Source organism: Colletotrichum chrysophilum, assembly GCF_026319265.1.
Source record: "Colletotrichum chrysophilum strain AFK26 chromosome Unknown scaffold_44, whole genome shotgun sequence".
In the NCBI taxonomy this organism is placed as follows: Eukaryota; Fungi; Ascomycota; class Sordariomycetes; order Glomerellales; family Glomerellaceae; genus Colletotrichum; species Colletotrichum chrysophilum.
In genome coordinates, this window is record NW_026517331.1 from 61,255 (window position 1) to 75,716 (window position 14,462).

At 54.8% G+C, this 14,462-nt stretch overlaps 5 protein-coding genes across 5 annotated transcripts; 3 read left to right on the forward strand and 2 right to left on the reverse strand.

Annotated features, from left to right (window-relative positions):
- Positions 1 to 1,353: 1,353 nt before the first annotated feature.
- Positions 1,354 to 5,090, forward strand: COL26b_006109 (uncharacterized protein; the record flags this gene model as incomplete). Its single annotated transcript, XM_053178933.1, has 4 exons — positions 1,354 to 1,371; positions 1,396 to 4,415; positions 4,465 to 4,911; positions 4,961 to 5,090. 4 exons carry the CDS (start codon positions 1,354 to 1,356, stop codon positions 5,088 to 5,090), a joined length of 3,615 nt encoding a protein of 1,204 aa, XP_053037059.1.
- A 109-nt stretch (positions 5,091 to 5,199) lies between these two features.
- COL26b_006110 (uncharacterized protein) lies at positions 5,200 to 5,790 on the forward strand (the record flags this gene model as incomplete). Its single annotated transcript, XM_053178934.1, has 1 exon — positions 5,200 to 5,790. The coding sequence occupies one exon, from the start codon at positions 5,200 to 5,202 to the stop codon at positions 5,788 to 5,790; it is 591 nt and encodes a 196-aa protein (XP_053037060.1).
- A 101-nt stretch (positions 5,791 to 5,891) lies between these two features.
- Positions 5,892 to 6,816, reverse strand: COL26b_006111 (uncharacterized protein; the record flags this gene model as incomplete). The annotated part of the gene is made up of 3 exons (XM_053178935.1): positions 5,892 to 6,085; positions 6,162 to 6,475; positions 6,536 to 6,816. 3 exons carry the CDS (start codon positions 6,814 to 6,816, stop codon positions 5,892 to 5,894), a joined length of 789 nt encoding a protein of 262 aa, XP_053037061.1.
- A 1,778-nt stretch (positions 6,817 to 8,594) lies between these two features.
- COL26b_006112 (uncharacterized protein) lies at positions 8,595 to 11,003 on the forward strand (the record flags this gene model as incomplete). The annotated part of the gene is made up of 4 exons (XM_053178936.1): positions 8,595 to 9,029; positions 9,084 to 9,190; positions 9,243 to 10,476; positions 10,530 to 11,003. The coding sequence occupies 4 exons, from the start codon at positions 8,595 to 8,597 to the stop codon at positions 11,001 to 11,003; spliced, it is 2,250 nt and encodes a 749-aa protein (XP_053037062.1).
- Positions 11,004 to 11,229: 226 nt separating this feature from the next.
- On the reverse strand, positions 11,230 to 12,209 carry COL26b_006113 (uncharacterized protein; the record flags this gene model as incomplete). Its single annotated transcript, XM_053178937.1, has 3 exons — positions 11,230 to 11,421; positions 11,481 to 12,048; positions 12,106 to 12,209. 3 exons carry the CDS (start codon positions 12,207 to 12,209, stop codon positions 11,230 to 11,232), a joined length of 864 nt encoding a protein of 287 aa, XP_053037063.1.
- Between the last annotated feature and the right edge of the window lie 2,253 nt (positions 12,210 to 14,462).

The window sequence follows — 14,462 nt, forward strand, 5'->3', positions numbered from 1 at the left end:
GGTCATACACGGCGTGAAGATTACCCGACTGACATGGAGACTCCGGCAAAGTGGATATGTCGCTGCCTTGTTGCGGCCCCTCCAGAGCCAACGACGGCCGCAATTATCCTGGTAGGAAGTTCTGGTGTTAGGCGACTAGGGATGGACGATAGCGGAGAGATTCAAACGGAGGCGGCAAATCGCGCTGGATGTTTATCGTACTCGATCACAGACCACTGGAAATTGGGTTGTCTACGAGATGAAGGAGCTTTGTCGAGGCCAGGAACATGCTCTAAGAGATCTCTCGAAGCTTTCAGCCGCCTGAGAAGTCCTCTCGACGCATTACGTGCTATCATGGGTCCCGGCACCAACGACACTGCTATCCTGGCGCATCGGTTTGCCTAATCAGCGGAACCGCTCCGATCTCATTCGACTGAACAGGCACTCCCATGCTACCCCGCCGAAGCGTCTTCTCCAACTCGCCAAACCCATGGCTAACGACCTTCCTATTCTGTCCTCGCGCTTATGTTGGTACTCGTCCCGGGCCACAATCCATTGCAGCTGGCAGCGAAAAGCCAGACTCGCGGCCGAACCACTCACATAGAATTTCGAGCCAACGTCTGGACCTGCGAGCTCCGCCAGCGTACCCTTGCCAAGAGCTCTGCTTCCAGCAAAATTACTGTGAACAGCATTGCGCGTCTTTGTTGCGACTCTAAATGGCCGCGACGCCACAGTTCTGCAGCCCGGACAAGCGCAGCCGGGAGGCCCAGCCAAGCGGCACTTATGTCGACGTTGATCAGGCCTCGTCAACATGGTATTACAGACCGCGCGTGAGATTCGTCCCGCCGGTTCCTCCGCCCCCGGGGTCCCTCCCTGGCACTCACATACGTGAGTCAACGAGCACCGTCATCCTCGGTACCATCCTCGCCGATATCAATATTAAGCTTATTTGACAAGCCCCCTCCGCGGCTGACTCCATTCCTTCGGTCCAGGTCAATTTGTCTTTAAATTGTCAATCGTTGAGCCAAGTCACCTCGCCCTTCTGTATAGCTGCGAGTTCAAATCAGACTTGGACCCTGAATCCCACGAGCCCGGTACGGTCGTGGTAGAGTTACATTAGCGGCCGTCGCGCCAAGGCACACCCCACCATGAGCTCGAGGTGTCTCAACGACGACTCCCTCGGGCCCGGCGTCCAAGGGTGTCGAGGCAACTTCGATTTCACCCTCCGATTTGAGAGGATATTTCTAGCCATCATTCCTGCAGCCGTCTTTGCTGCTCTTTCATTACCCCGCATCGCATATTTGGCTAGGAAACCGCGGATCGTGGGCGCCAAAAGCATTCAGGCGATTAAACTGGTTCGTGATGAACAAACCGATGAAGGATGACCTTCACGTGAGAATCTAATAAGGTATATAGGCAACGATCACCGTCTTTGCGACGCTCCAATTTGTTCTTCTCGTTCTTCAGACAACAAACAATGGCTCGCGCGTTGATGGCTTCGCCGTGTCAGCGTCAGCTCTCGCTTTCGTCGCAGCCTTGTTCATGCTGGGCCTGTCTTACGCCGAGCACTCAAGAGCCCCGAGGCCGTCGATCTTGTTGACAGCCTACGTGTTCCTCCAAATTCTGTTCGACATCGCTCAAACTCGAACGTCCTGGCTGATGGCCAGGACATTCTCAACCCAACTCTTCGCCAGGCTCTTCACCGCGTCGCTGGTTGTGAAGATTGTGATCCTCCTCATCGAGGCACAGAGAAAGACGCGATGGATCCGGTGGACGGCAAGCGAGCACAGCCCTGAGGAAACGAGCGGCCTCTTCAGTCTTGGAGTATACTGGTGGCTCAATCGCCTCTTCCTTCACGGATACCGCAACGTCCTCTCAGTCCGCGACTTGTACTCCCTCGACCAAGGCATGATTGCCGAGACGATGCAAATCACCCTGGACCAGGAGCTGGAGAAAGGCACCTATCGCGGTCAGAAATATGGTCTTGCGAGGGCTCTCGGCAAGGCTCTTGCAGTCCCGCTACTTCTTCCAGTCGCGCCGAGAATCGCATTGATCGGATTCAACTTCAGCCAGCCCTTCTTCATCCAGACCCTGCTGGAATACCTGCAGGACCCCGAGGCGCCGAAAAGCACTGGATATGGCCTCATCGGTGCCGCTGTCATGATCTACACTGGTATCGCCGTCTCAACTGCGCTGTACAACTACTTCTCACAACGGTCTCTTTACATGTCGCGCGGCTGCTTGTCAGCGGTCATCTACAAGAAGACGACCGAGGCCGACATCACCGCTGCCGGGGATGCTGCCGCGGTGACGCTGATGAGCACCGACACCGAGCGCATTATCCGCGGCTTCTACGGGCTCCATGAATTTTGGGCCAATCTTATTGAAGTTGCCCTCGGCTGCTGGCTGTTGGAGCGCCAGCTGGGTATCTCGTTTCTCGCGCCTATTGTCGTCATTCTGGTCTGCACGGGTGTGACGGTCCTTGTCGCCCAAGTGACTGGTGAGCGCCAGGCTCGATGGATGGCACAGATTCAAAAACGCGTTGGTCTCACCGCCAACGTCATTTCCAACATGAAGTACTTGCGCATCTCGGGCATCACATCGCCTGTCGCCGAATTCGTACAGAAGATGCGTGTCGAAGAGATCCACTACGGTACCCAGTTCCGATGGATGCTCATCATCACTGCTCTCGCGGCGCTCGCACCGAATATGATTTCCCCGGCAATTACTTTTGCTTTCGCCGCCTCGCGCTTGGATACCACCACAATCTTCACATCATTCTCGTTCTTGGTCCTCCTCAATGCACCGCTGGGCCAGCTTTTCCAGATGGTCCCTGCCGTCGTCGCCGGCTTCACCTGTCTCGACCGCATCCAGAAGTTCCTCGAAGCGGACTCTCGTGTTGACTTCCGCCAGTCTTCCCGCCCGTCGATAGACCGATCATCCGGAGACACCACGTTTGGAGACGACACGGAGGGCATCCCTTTGAGCCCCGTTGGTAAGGACAGACGGCAGAGCTCCGAGAGTAAGGGTTCGACCCCGTCCATCTACATCGTGGACGGCAGCTTTGGGTGGACTTCGGACAAGATGGTACTTCGCGACATCACAGCCACGATCCCGTCATCTCAGCTTACCATCGTCGTCGGCCCCGTTGCATCTGGCAAGTCTACCCTCTGCAAAGTTCTCCTCGGAGAGGTGCCGCACAGCAGTGGTCTCGTCTCTGTGCCCTCACGGAACGCAGCTATCGGATACTGCGAGCAAACTCCATTCCTATCCAACGGATCCGTCAAGGACAATATCGTCGGCTATTCCACATTCAAACAAGCGAGATATGACGAGATCATTGAAGCGTGCATGCTGCAGACTGATCTTCTCCTACTCCCCTATGGCGACGACACGAAGATTGGAAGCAATGGCATCATGCTCAGTGGCGGACAAAAGCAGCGCGTCTCTCTTGCTCGCGCTCTTTATCTCAACTGCGATCTCATGATCTTCGACGACATCCTCAGTGGCCTCGACAATGATACCGCCGGCGAAGTCTTCCGCCGCGTTTTCGGACTGGACGGCATCATTCGCCGCCGCCGAGCCACGGCTGTTCTGTGCACGCATGCTGTCAAGTATCTTCCCCTGGCCGACCACATCATTGCTCTCGGCGCAGATGGCACGATGGTCGAAGAGGGCACATTCTCTGATCTGATGAAGGACAAGAAGTACGTTGCCAGTCTTGGCGTCACCGGCACAGACTCCGACACGGAGTCCGTCTCCAGCGACATCCCCGCCGATCAAGAAAAAGCAGCGTCGTCCTCGAAACCCAAGCGCCCGCTAGCTGTCGCTGCAGAGTTGATGGAGAAGTCGAGACAGACCGGAGACTTCAAGGTCTATGTCCACTACTTCAGGAGTCTCAATCTTTACGCCGTCACCATCTTTGTCGTAGGCTGCGCTTTTTACTCCCTCTGGAACACTTTCCCCACGATCTGGATGAAGTTTTGGACGGAAGACACTCTCCACAAGAGCAGCGCTTACTACGCTGGCTTGTTCGGTTTCTTCAAGGTTCTGCAGCTTCTTTCGCTCTTGGTTGCCGGTGTTGCCCAAATCATCTGGATGACCTCCTCCTCAGGCACTATCCTCCATCAACAGGCTCTACATACGGTCATCCACGCTCCACTCAGCTTCTTTACCAACACGGACTCTGGCGTCGTCACCAACCTCTTCTCGCAGGATATGACCCTCATTGACAACGAGCTGCCCAACGCCCTCCTCAATGCGGTTATCTCCGGCTTTGATGCAGTGGCGATGGGAGCAGTTATTGCGGTCGCGTCGCCGTACATGTCTATCAGCTACCCATTCGTCATCGGGCTTTGCTGGATCATCCAAAAGTTCTATCTGAGGACTTCGCGGCAGCTTCGTCTACTGGATCTAGAGTCCAAGAGTCCACTTTAGTCAGCAAAAGCCTCACCTTTAACTATCGTATATGCTGACCAAGTCTAGCACCCACTTCCTCGACACCATCAAGGGAGTTGCCACAATCCGCGCCTTCGGTTGGACAGGTAGGGATATTGCACACAACCAGTACCTCCTCGACACCTCCCAACGTCCGGCGTACCTCCTTGCGATGATTCAGCAGTGGCTTGTCGTGGCGATGCATCTCATGGTCGCGTGCATCGCCGTCGTTCTCGTCGCCCTGGCTACTCAACTGAGGGCAAACTCTGGCTTCACTGGCGCTTCCCTGGTCACGCTCATGTCGTGGGGCGAGACCATCGCTTACCTCATTCGTTTCTACACCCAATTGGAAACCTCCATTGGCGCCGTCGCTCGTATCAAGACATTTTCTGAAAGGGTTAAGCCTGAGAGTCTTGAGGGTGAGGACATTGAGCCCCCTGAGGAGTGGCCGGAGAATGGCAGCATCGAGCTAAAGGGCGTCTCAGCGTCGTATAAGTAAGCTAAACCCACCTTCTCATTGAATCAAGCTAACGTGAAATTATAGCAATGACCAAGGGAAGACTCTCGATGGCGACAGCACCCCACCAAGCCTAGCCCTCAAAGACCTCACCTTCTCCATCCAACCTGGTCAAAAGGTCGCCCTCTGCGGCCGCACAGGAAGGCAAGTCAACTGATTCCCATCACATTACCCACCCACTAACACACCTCAGCGGCAAATCATCCCTCATTCTCCTGCTTCTCCGCCTCCTCGACCCCCTCCCAAGCTGTTCACAAAACATCGAAATGGACAACACCCCCTTTCACCGCATCGACCGCGCCACCCTCCGCCGACGCATCATCGCCGTACCCCAAGACGCCGTCTTCCTCCCCGACGGCACAACCATCAAATCCAATCTCGACCCCTTCGACGCCTCCACGGACGCAGAATGCCTCTCTGTCCTACGCACCGTCCAACTCTCCACCTTCGTCGAGGAGCGCGGCGGTCTGCACGAGGGCATGACCGCCGACAGCCTCTCGGCGGGGCAGAAACAGCTCTTCAGCCTCGGGCGCGCGATCCTCCGCCGCCGCGTCAAGGACGCGCGCTCCAAGCGGCGCAGCGGTGGTATCCTGCTGCTGGACGAGGTCAGCTCGAGCGTCGACCACGCGACGGACCGGCTGATGCAGGAGATTATCAAGGAGGAGTTTGGAAGGTACACGATCGTCATGGTCTCGCATCGGCTGGATATGGTGATGGACTTTTTCGATGCGGTTATTGTGATGGATAAGGGGCGGGTTGTGGAGACGGGCAGCCCGAGGAAGCTTGTGGAGACGGAGGGGAGCCGTTTTGGCGAGCTATGGGCTATTGAGAATCAGGGACGCTCACGGGAGGAATAGACGTGTAGAGTGTGACATTTTCAAACGGTAAATGCTAAAAGTTCCGATTTATATGCTTTATCGTTCTCGTCATTCAGTGAGCCGTGTCCGTAGATCATCGTCTACTGCGCGGTATAGCCTCCGTCCACAGGCATGCAAATCCCAGTAATCCATCTCGCGTCATCACTCGCCAAAAACACAGCCGCGCCAACAATATCTTCCGGCGTACCCACGCCGCGGAAAGGGTGCTGCTTGGCAATCGCCTCCGGACTATGAAGCGTCTTGACCGTGTTCACGAAAATCGCAGTCTTGACATCTACTCCCCTTCGTCAGTCGCCTCACTCAGCCCACACAAGACAGAAAGCACTTACACCCCGGACAAATCGCATTACAATGGATCCTCGCCTCCGCATAGTCCATCGCGACCTGCCTCGTCAGATTCGACACGGCGCCCTTGGACGCCGCGTACGAAATGTTGTGCCGCCCGCCGACGAGGCCGAAGATGGACGAGACGTTGACGATCCAGCCGCGGTCGCCGGAGGGGAGCAGCGGCTGGGTGAGCATCTGCGCGATGGCGTATTTGCAGCCGAGGAAGACGGAGGTGGCGTTGACGGACATTGTGACGTTCCAGGTCTCGAGGGGGGTTTCGTGGATGCCGAGTGGCGGGCGGCCTGCTTCGAGGGAGATGCCGGCGTTGTTGACGAGGCTTTTTGGGGTGTTGGTAACCTAGGCCCAGCGCTGTGAGGTGGGAGAGGGAAAGACTTACACGTCGAGTCTGCCGTACTCCTCAACACATTTTGAGACTAGATTCTGGACTTGCTCGGGTTTCGTCATGTCCGTTTTTACAAAGATGGCCCTGCCGCCGTTCTGGCGGATGAGGTCGTCTGTGTTGGCGATTCCTTCGGACTCGACCTCGGCGCGGGCTGTGGGTTGTAGATCTGCGCAGACGATGTGAGCGCCTTCGGCAGCGTAGGTTAGAGCTATGGCGCGGCCGAGGCCGGAGGAGGAGCCTGTTATTATGCAGACTTTTGAGGCGAGGCGAGGCATGTTGGTTTGTTGGTGGTGTAAGATGTTGCGGTCGTTGAGTTTGGAAACCAGGTTGGGTGAATAGGCCTGGGAGATGGTTACTGAAGTTAATGGGACTTAGTTTTCAAGTTAATGAGGGTTGTTTACGAGTTGATGATCGCGGGAATATATGATGAAAAAGTTGAGGGTGTCTTTGCATCGAGCTTATAAAGCTATCATACAGCTGTGTCACGATACTTACACCCTGAGTAAGCCGACCTGCGATCAAAAGGTAAGCTTTCCGGCGGAAGTCTTTGCGAGGATGATGAGTTGCTTTAGCGGAGCACTCCGGTGGATTCCATGCCGGCGGATATTTTGCCTGTCGCGCGTATTATACAGGCGTCTGATAGATGGTCTCATAGGGCTCAATTTGAGTTTCGGGAACACAAACGGATAGATCCATTATCATGGTATCCATGATTTTGACAGATGGGGGCAATGGTGCCGAGCTGCCAGATCCGGTAGATTTTCCGAGGACTTCCACTATTGGAAAATTACACGAACGTTCTTGATGGAACTCTTGCGTTAACGTCGTCGACATCTGAAAGTCTACCTATGAATTTTCGCGAGGAATGCGCCGAATTGCTCTTTGCTGATGTGAAGAGTCGTGCGGCGGCGTGGGTATCGTGGCACAAACGATGAAGAAAGGAGTATCTGGGTAGGGACGAGAGAAAAAGCCACAAACCTGTCCTCATCGAAGACAGTATTCAAACCGGTCTAATGAGCTATCGTTCAATTGAAAGTGTTCGTAGTCATGTGTCCAGTCACGGTTGTTCTAAAGGCTGCTGAAAAAGAACGCAGTTTGCTCGCAGTCGACGACCCTTGCATGAAACCATGGTTGAGGCCTTGAGCTACGGCGACAGACAATTTGTCCGAACTTGTCGCCGCATCACCGGAGCAAACCCATCGGCGACGGGCTTCTACCCCGAGCTTCTGCCCCGTCCGAGCCTGCACTGGCCGGCGCCGGAGATGTGGAGCCTTGGCGGCTTCTGACGGGCGAGCAGCACTCGGAGACGCCGAAGACGGAAATGCGCTGGAAAACGGGGCCACAGGCCAATGCACCGGGCCGACGACAGTGCACTGCGCGGCAAATCAATTCGGGCAAGCGTTTAGCTAATTTAAACTCCACGCCGAGCCTACATCTTTGTCTCTGTTTTAGAGTTGTCGTGCGTCATCCCCACGAGCAAGACCGGCAGCGACAGCCGGGACGGATTCTCCCTCGCAGGGATCATGTCCTGGTTTCGGTTGCGACCAAAGAATGCCACCACAGCAGCACTGGTGAAGTGCGCATTCCATGGGCCGAGTGCCGTGCGCCATCAATCACCACCAGCCCCCAAGAAACAATCACGTTCCTCGCTGCTGCAACTGTGGCTGCACCGATGCCTACAAGCCTCCTTCGGAACACGCCCTGCCACGGGCTGCCGGCACGGCCTCGCCAGCTAGTGTATCGGATGCGCGGCACGTCTGCTTGAGCTCGGTCTGGGGGCAAGTTGGTAGTTGGAGGGGGGGAGTGACGCAGATGGCCACATTTTTAGTTGGCAGTGGTCTGGTCAAACCTTACTCGTCTTACATCATCACCCGTGGGCCGCACGGCTGGCACGGCACCTACATAACGCCTAGAACGGCCAGTTTTCGCCCTCACTGACGACGACGCATCTCTGGGCGAAGCTATCCTTCTCCACACCCATTCAACTTACTCTTGCTGGCGTCTGATGGTGACATACTGAGAACTGCTGTTCTTTTGAGGTATAACTGCAAACATGTCTTCCCCGGGCCAGACCGGCCTGCCAAAGCTTGGCAACGTTCTCTACCAGACCGTGTTTCAATTCCCCTACAGTGCCTATTCAGTCCCCAGAGTCCCCGACCAAAAGATACCTTCTCCTTCTTCTTCTTCTGATCCATCGACGATGCCTCACGCACGGACGAAGTCGGAGTATCGGAATGCGCACACGCTGAGCGAGCCGCTTGCCAGCTTCTGCGCGTCGAGCAACACCGTCTCCGGATTTCTTGCTGAGGATCCCACGCTGCAGCCTGGCCATGCGTGGAAGAAGCTGGCCACCCATTACAAGAGCAATTCACATGAGCCAAAGGATATTAGAGATATTGGGCAAGGAGAGGTGAGCGACGATGAGCTGGAAGTCGCGTTCAAGTGTGGGAAATGGGGGACGACAAGGCCAAGCAGGCTATTTTTGAGGGTAAGTAACAATAACATTCATCATCTCAAATTCTGCGTCGCTAACCGTGAAAAGTTGTATCACGATGCATTATGCACACTCAACGACAATCCCGCTCACGGGATGGCGAGTCCACCCTTGCTTGGCAGCAGCGGCGTCGCCCCGCTCACCATCCTCTCAGTGTAAGTCCCCCCTGACTCAATTGACTCCAACCATGAGCTCACCAATCACCAGCATCCCCGACATCGTAAGACACATGTCCAACCTCATCGTGCGAGCAGAGAAAGAAGTCATCCTCGCGACGAATTTCTGGCAAAACGGCGCCGCGTCAAAGTACATCACCAACGCCATGAAGGAAGCCTCCCGCCGCGCCGGCGAGCGCGGCAGCCGGCTCACGATGAAGGTGCTCTACGACCGCGGCAGCCCGAAGCAGCTGTTCGAGCCGCACTACATCGTCCCCGAGAAGGAGTACACGGGCAAGGCCGTCGGGCTGCCGTTGAAGGCGGAGATTCCCAACATCGACTTGGAGGTGATGAACTACCACGACCCCATGCTCGGCACGTTCCACTCCAAGTTCATGGTTGTGGACCGCAAGATTGGCGTGGTGCAGAGCAATAATATCCAGGATAACGATAACCTGGAGATGATGGTTCATGTGGAGGGCCCGATTGTTGATAGTCTGTATGATATGGCGCTGCTTACTTGGCATAAGAAGCTTGATCCGCCTCTGCCGACTAGAGATAGACCAGCTGCGCTCGGTGAGCTGGGTAGCTTTGGACTCAGTCATGACTCCATCTTCACCCCCGAAGGGACGTTGAAGGGACACAGAGTTGTGCTTGACCCGGCCCGGATACCCCAGCGTGCTGCTGCATACGGCCCCGGCGCCGACCAGATCCTCACACCTAGCGAGGCCAACGGTTCGAACGGAACGACCACCACGATTCCCCCGACCCAAGCTTCCCAAAACGGGCACTCAGTCTCCCAAACCGCACCAGCTTCAGAAGTAATAGCAAACGGCTCTCTACCCGAACACACCCATGAAGACCCGCACTACGACACCGACATCGCCGGCGAAATCGCCCGCGTACAAGCCGCAGTCTCCGCAAAACCCAACGAGTCACAAATGCAGGCCATCAGCCGGCACCTCAACCACACCATCAACAAGGACTTCAAGGGCACCGCCCCCGAGTGCGACCCGGCCGACGAGATGACGCCGTACATCCCGCATCCCACGCACGAGCCGTTCCCGATCGCGCTCGTCAACAGGCCGCCGTACGGGCCGCCGAACCACAAGTCGGTGGGCAACCCGCAGAACGCAGCGTGGCTGTCTGCGCTGCGCAATGCGGAGAAGAACGTGTTTATCCAGACGCCGACGTTGAATGCGGAGCCGCTGGTGCCGGCTATGATTGAGGCGTGCGAGCGGGGGGTTGATGTGTTTGCGTATGTCTGTCTTGGGTACAATGATGCTGTGAGTTTTGAAGACGAGCGCTGGAATTGAGGATGATTGCTAATACAACTCAGGGCGAGCTGTTGCCGATGCAAGGAGGTCACAACGAGATGGTCGCCGCCCACATGTACGAGAAGCTCTCACCTCAAGGGCGGCAGCACCTCCACTACTCCTGGTACATTGGCAAAGACCAGATACAACCCATCATCGCAGAGAAGAAGAAGCGCTCATGCCATGTAAAACTCATGATCGTGGACGAGTCGATCGCCATTGTCGGGTCCGGCAACCAGGATACGCAGAGTTGGTTCCACAGCCAAGAGGTCAACATCATGCTAGAGAGCCGCGACGTGTGCAAGGTCTGGATCGACGGTCTGAGGCGGAACCAAAACACGCATCGGTATGGAGCACTGAACAGGGATGATGGCGTTTGGAGAGATGAGAATGGGAAAGAGGCGGATGGCGCGACGGGAGTTGATCCTGGGCGGTTCAGCTGGGCGAAGGGCTTGGTTGGGGCGATCAAGAGATTGGAAGGTACCGGTGGATTTTAGAGGCGCTGCTGGATGGTGAACAATGAGGTTAGGATATCCGAGGAATACCCCCAGTAATGAAATTGAATATAACTTTGCATGTTCATGTCTTGTCTTGTGTCATTGTAGATCATGGACTACTCCTCCTGCACCAGCAACTGAATAAGTCTGTCTTGCTAGATAAAGTTGCGACATGGCCATGAAAGAGGGATCCGTCAACACGGCAGCGATTCTATTCCCATCTTTCTCAAATTTTCTCGGAGTGAATGGCATGATTAGCGTATCCCATGAACTTCACGCACAACTGCGCACTTTCTAGCAGCCGCTTCTTCGCACCGCCCCTCGCATCGCGGCCGGGAAATGCACTATGCGCATCCTCGAAATCCAGCGCAGAGATCGCCTTCCAGATTCCATGCACATCATCAGGCGAGAGCGGAATCTGCACAAACTCCCCATCAGTCACTCATCTTCAAATCGTCTCCCACGAATTTCACTCACCATATTCGGATACGACCACATAAACGCAAAGCTCGCCGTCCCTTTCGGCCGATCAACATGATATACCCCACTGGGCACCACCATCACCGAGTCCGCCACAAATAGCTTCTTCTCGCTCTTCCACAACAACACCGAGCTGCCGGGAAAATGCCCGCCCACCTTGACGACCAGAAACTCCCCGCCAACGAACTCCATCGTCTTCGCCTCCCACAGCTCGTGCGCCTTGCCGCGGCGCGTCAGCCACTCGCCGTCCTCGGCCGACACGTACACCTTGCACCCGAAGGCCTCGGCCCAGTGCAGCGCGGTCGAGAAGTAGTGCGGGTGCGAGATGACGATGGCGTCGAGGCCGCCGAGCGCCTTGACGCGCCGCAACGTGTCGGCGTCGATGTACGTGATGCAGTCCCAGAGGACGTTGCCGCCGGGCGAGCGGAGAAGGAAGGCGCGCTGGCCGATGGCGAGCTGGGGCTCGGTGCGGATCGCGATGACGGCGGAGTTGAATTTGTCCTTTGTGAAGGTGTTTGTGTACTCTTTGGAGTCTTGGAGCTCGCGGAGGGTGGTGAACCATTGGCTTTTGTGCATTGTCAGGTTAGAATTGAGGACTGACTCGTAGTAGAGATAGTCTCACCCGTCTTCAGCGACGTATTGGCGCGGGTCATCGCAGATCTTGCATGACTTGACGGCGTGGCTGTCGAATTGGACGCCGCAAGTGCCGCATATCATGAGATCCATTTTGATTGTTTGATTGTATGGGTTGCTGGTATAGTTTCTACAGGGAACAGCTTCGAGCTTTCGCCAAGGGCCAAGCGGGATTCTTGTATCGCGACCCCTCGTGCGGAGACGTGTCTTGAGTCACTGGTGGAAGCTTCATTGCCTTTCGTGATTCCGTAAGCTTCAATGGTATTAGTCAGCCTCGTAATCGCGTTATTCTGGGTACCGAGGAACCAGGCTTCAAACATTTGCCGTTTGACTCTCTTTGGAAGGATGAATATTTTTGATTGTTTTGTTGAATAAGGTATTCACCACTGACTTGGTCGTACGAGAGATAGTGAAAGGGTTGGGTTTCAGCGGGCGAATGTCGTCACGAATGCGGCGTTCCCCCACTTACGGCGCCCACTTCAGAGACTCCCACTTTCGCTGCCCACTCTTGAAGATGAGCGCCTCTCGAACCGTGATCCAACAATTTTCAAGATGAAAAAGAAAGAGAGAGGGTTCGGGTTATAAAATGTTTCTTTCATCTTCATTCTTCTTTTACCTAGCTCTGTCCTATTTTTCATGAGTCCTTTGCGATAAGCAAATGCACATATTTCTTCAGGCTTGAGTCGATATACACGACCTGGAATTTGATCATTTGTCGACGTTACATATTCATTGAAATCGAACAGCACCGTTCCACATAGTGAAATATCTGCACTGGACCTCTTACGAAAGCGTTGCATAGTTGGTGATTATAGCACGGTTTGGGAACATCGGTTGAGTAATCTCGAAGCTGAGTTAGAAGTGAGTTGACAATTTGACAAAGCCCGGAATTTACTAGGTATTTTTGAACGAACACTGATGGCGGCAAGAAACCTTATAAGATCAAGACATATTAATACAACTCAATAAGTCTGTTGCGACCTTGGTTCACACGGACGATAGATTGGTCCGCTCCGCTCCGCCATGCCAAGACGCCCTGGCGATCCAAGACCACGATGCCGAAGATCCCTCTTGGCCTTGGCGTTAATATAAGGTTGCTTGGCCCATGGATCAGATGGGTCTTTCAGGAGTCCGAAAGCACCAGAATGCCATCTTTCGGGAATAAACCTCACGAGAGGGGCTCGGAGGCTGCACCGTGATCGGTAGTGAAGCCGGCCCTTGTACCTTAGTGGAGATGCTTGCGTACGTATTCCACATTCCATCTCACCTGTAAGCTCTCCCTCTTGGTTGAAGTAAAACATGAATGTTTGTGGTTTGAGAAGCTGCCCAGGCAGTGATTTCACCCTCCTTGCATGCTGCAGGTTGATCTGATGGCATCCAAGCTTGTTGATGATTTGCGGATTTACAAAACCCAACATGACAGGCTGATCGCGGCTGAGACTCCTGTATCCTACCCCGGCATTGAAACGATCCTACCTGTTCGTACGACGTCCCCCAATACCAAGAGCCTACTTTGGTTTAGCTACGCTTGGCTTCTGGTCCAGACATTGACCGTAAATTTAAGGGTGATTCTCCTGTGCGGTGAAATACGATGCCCACGAATAGGGGGCGTGGGCAGACTTCCATCACAGAGTCTCGTGGGCATCAGCCCTGTCAGGCTTGAGCGAGTTACCGACCCGATCGAGCCTCACGAGGGTCACCCACGGAATGGCTCCGTGAGTCCGCCGGGGATATATAGTACCCAAGAGGTGTTAAAAGTCTTGGGCTAATTTGGTTTCCTCCTGGCGCCGTGGCAATGAGGCTCTGCCGAGAACGACAGTCGCTGAACATCTTGACGACTCCGACGAGCCCGTATCGTGCTCGTTGCTCTCCAACTTGCGTTGTCACAATCGTGAAAACTTGCATCGAGCTGCCGGCAATTGTCCTGTCACTTAAGACAATGCGGAGAAAGAATCAAAGTTTAGCGTGAATGTCGACAGCATCCTAAGCGGGCATGAACCAGCGATTTGGGTAGGCCAGTGGGTCTCGCCATTGTTTCTTTAACGGGGCAAGCGGCATGCAGGTCTGGAAATGATGCCAACGCGATGCCAACGCCTCACTGCCGACTTAACCATCTTGGCCGGGACTCGAGATGAGTGGAGTTGGGGAGCATACGCCCCGCGAGCAACATCTCGCCGTATTGCTTCATGATACATATAAACCAGTGTCAATCCTTTCTGAGTCAAGTCTTTTTTGAGCTTCATTCTCAACCAGCGTCACTCTTTTTTCGCATCAATCTTTCGACATTTTCACTTCTTCTTGAGAACTGGGTTCTACCAAACACTTGCAAATCTTCCATCATTCATC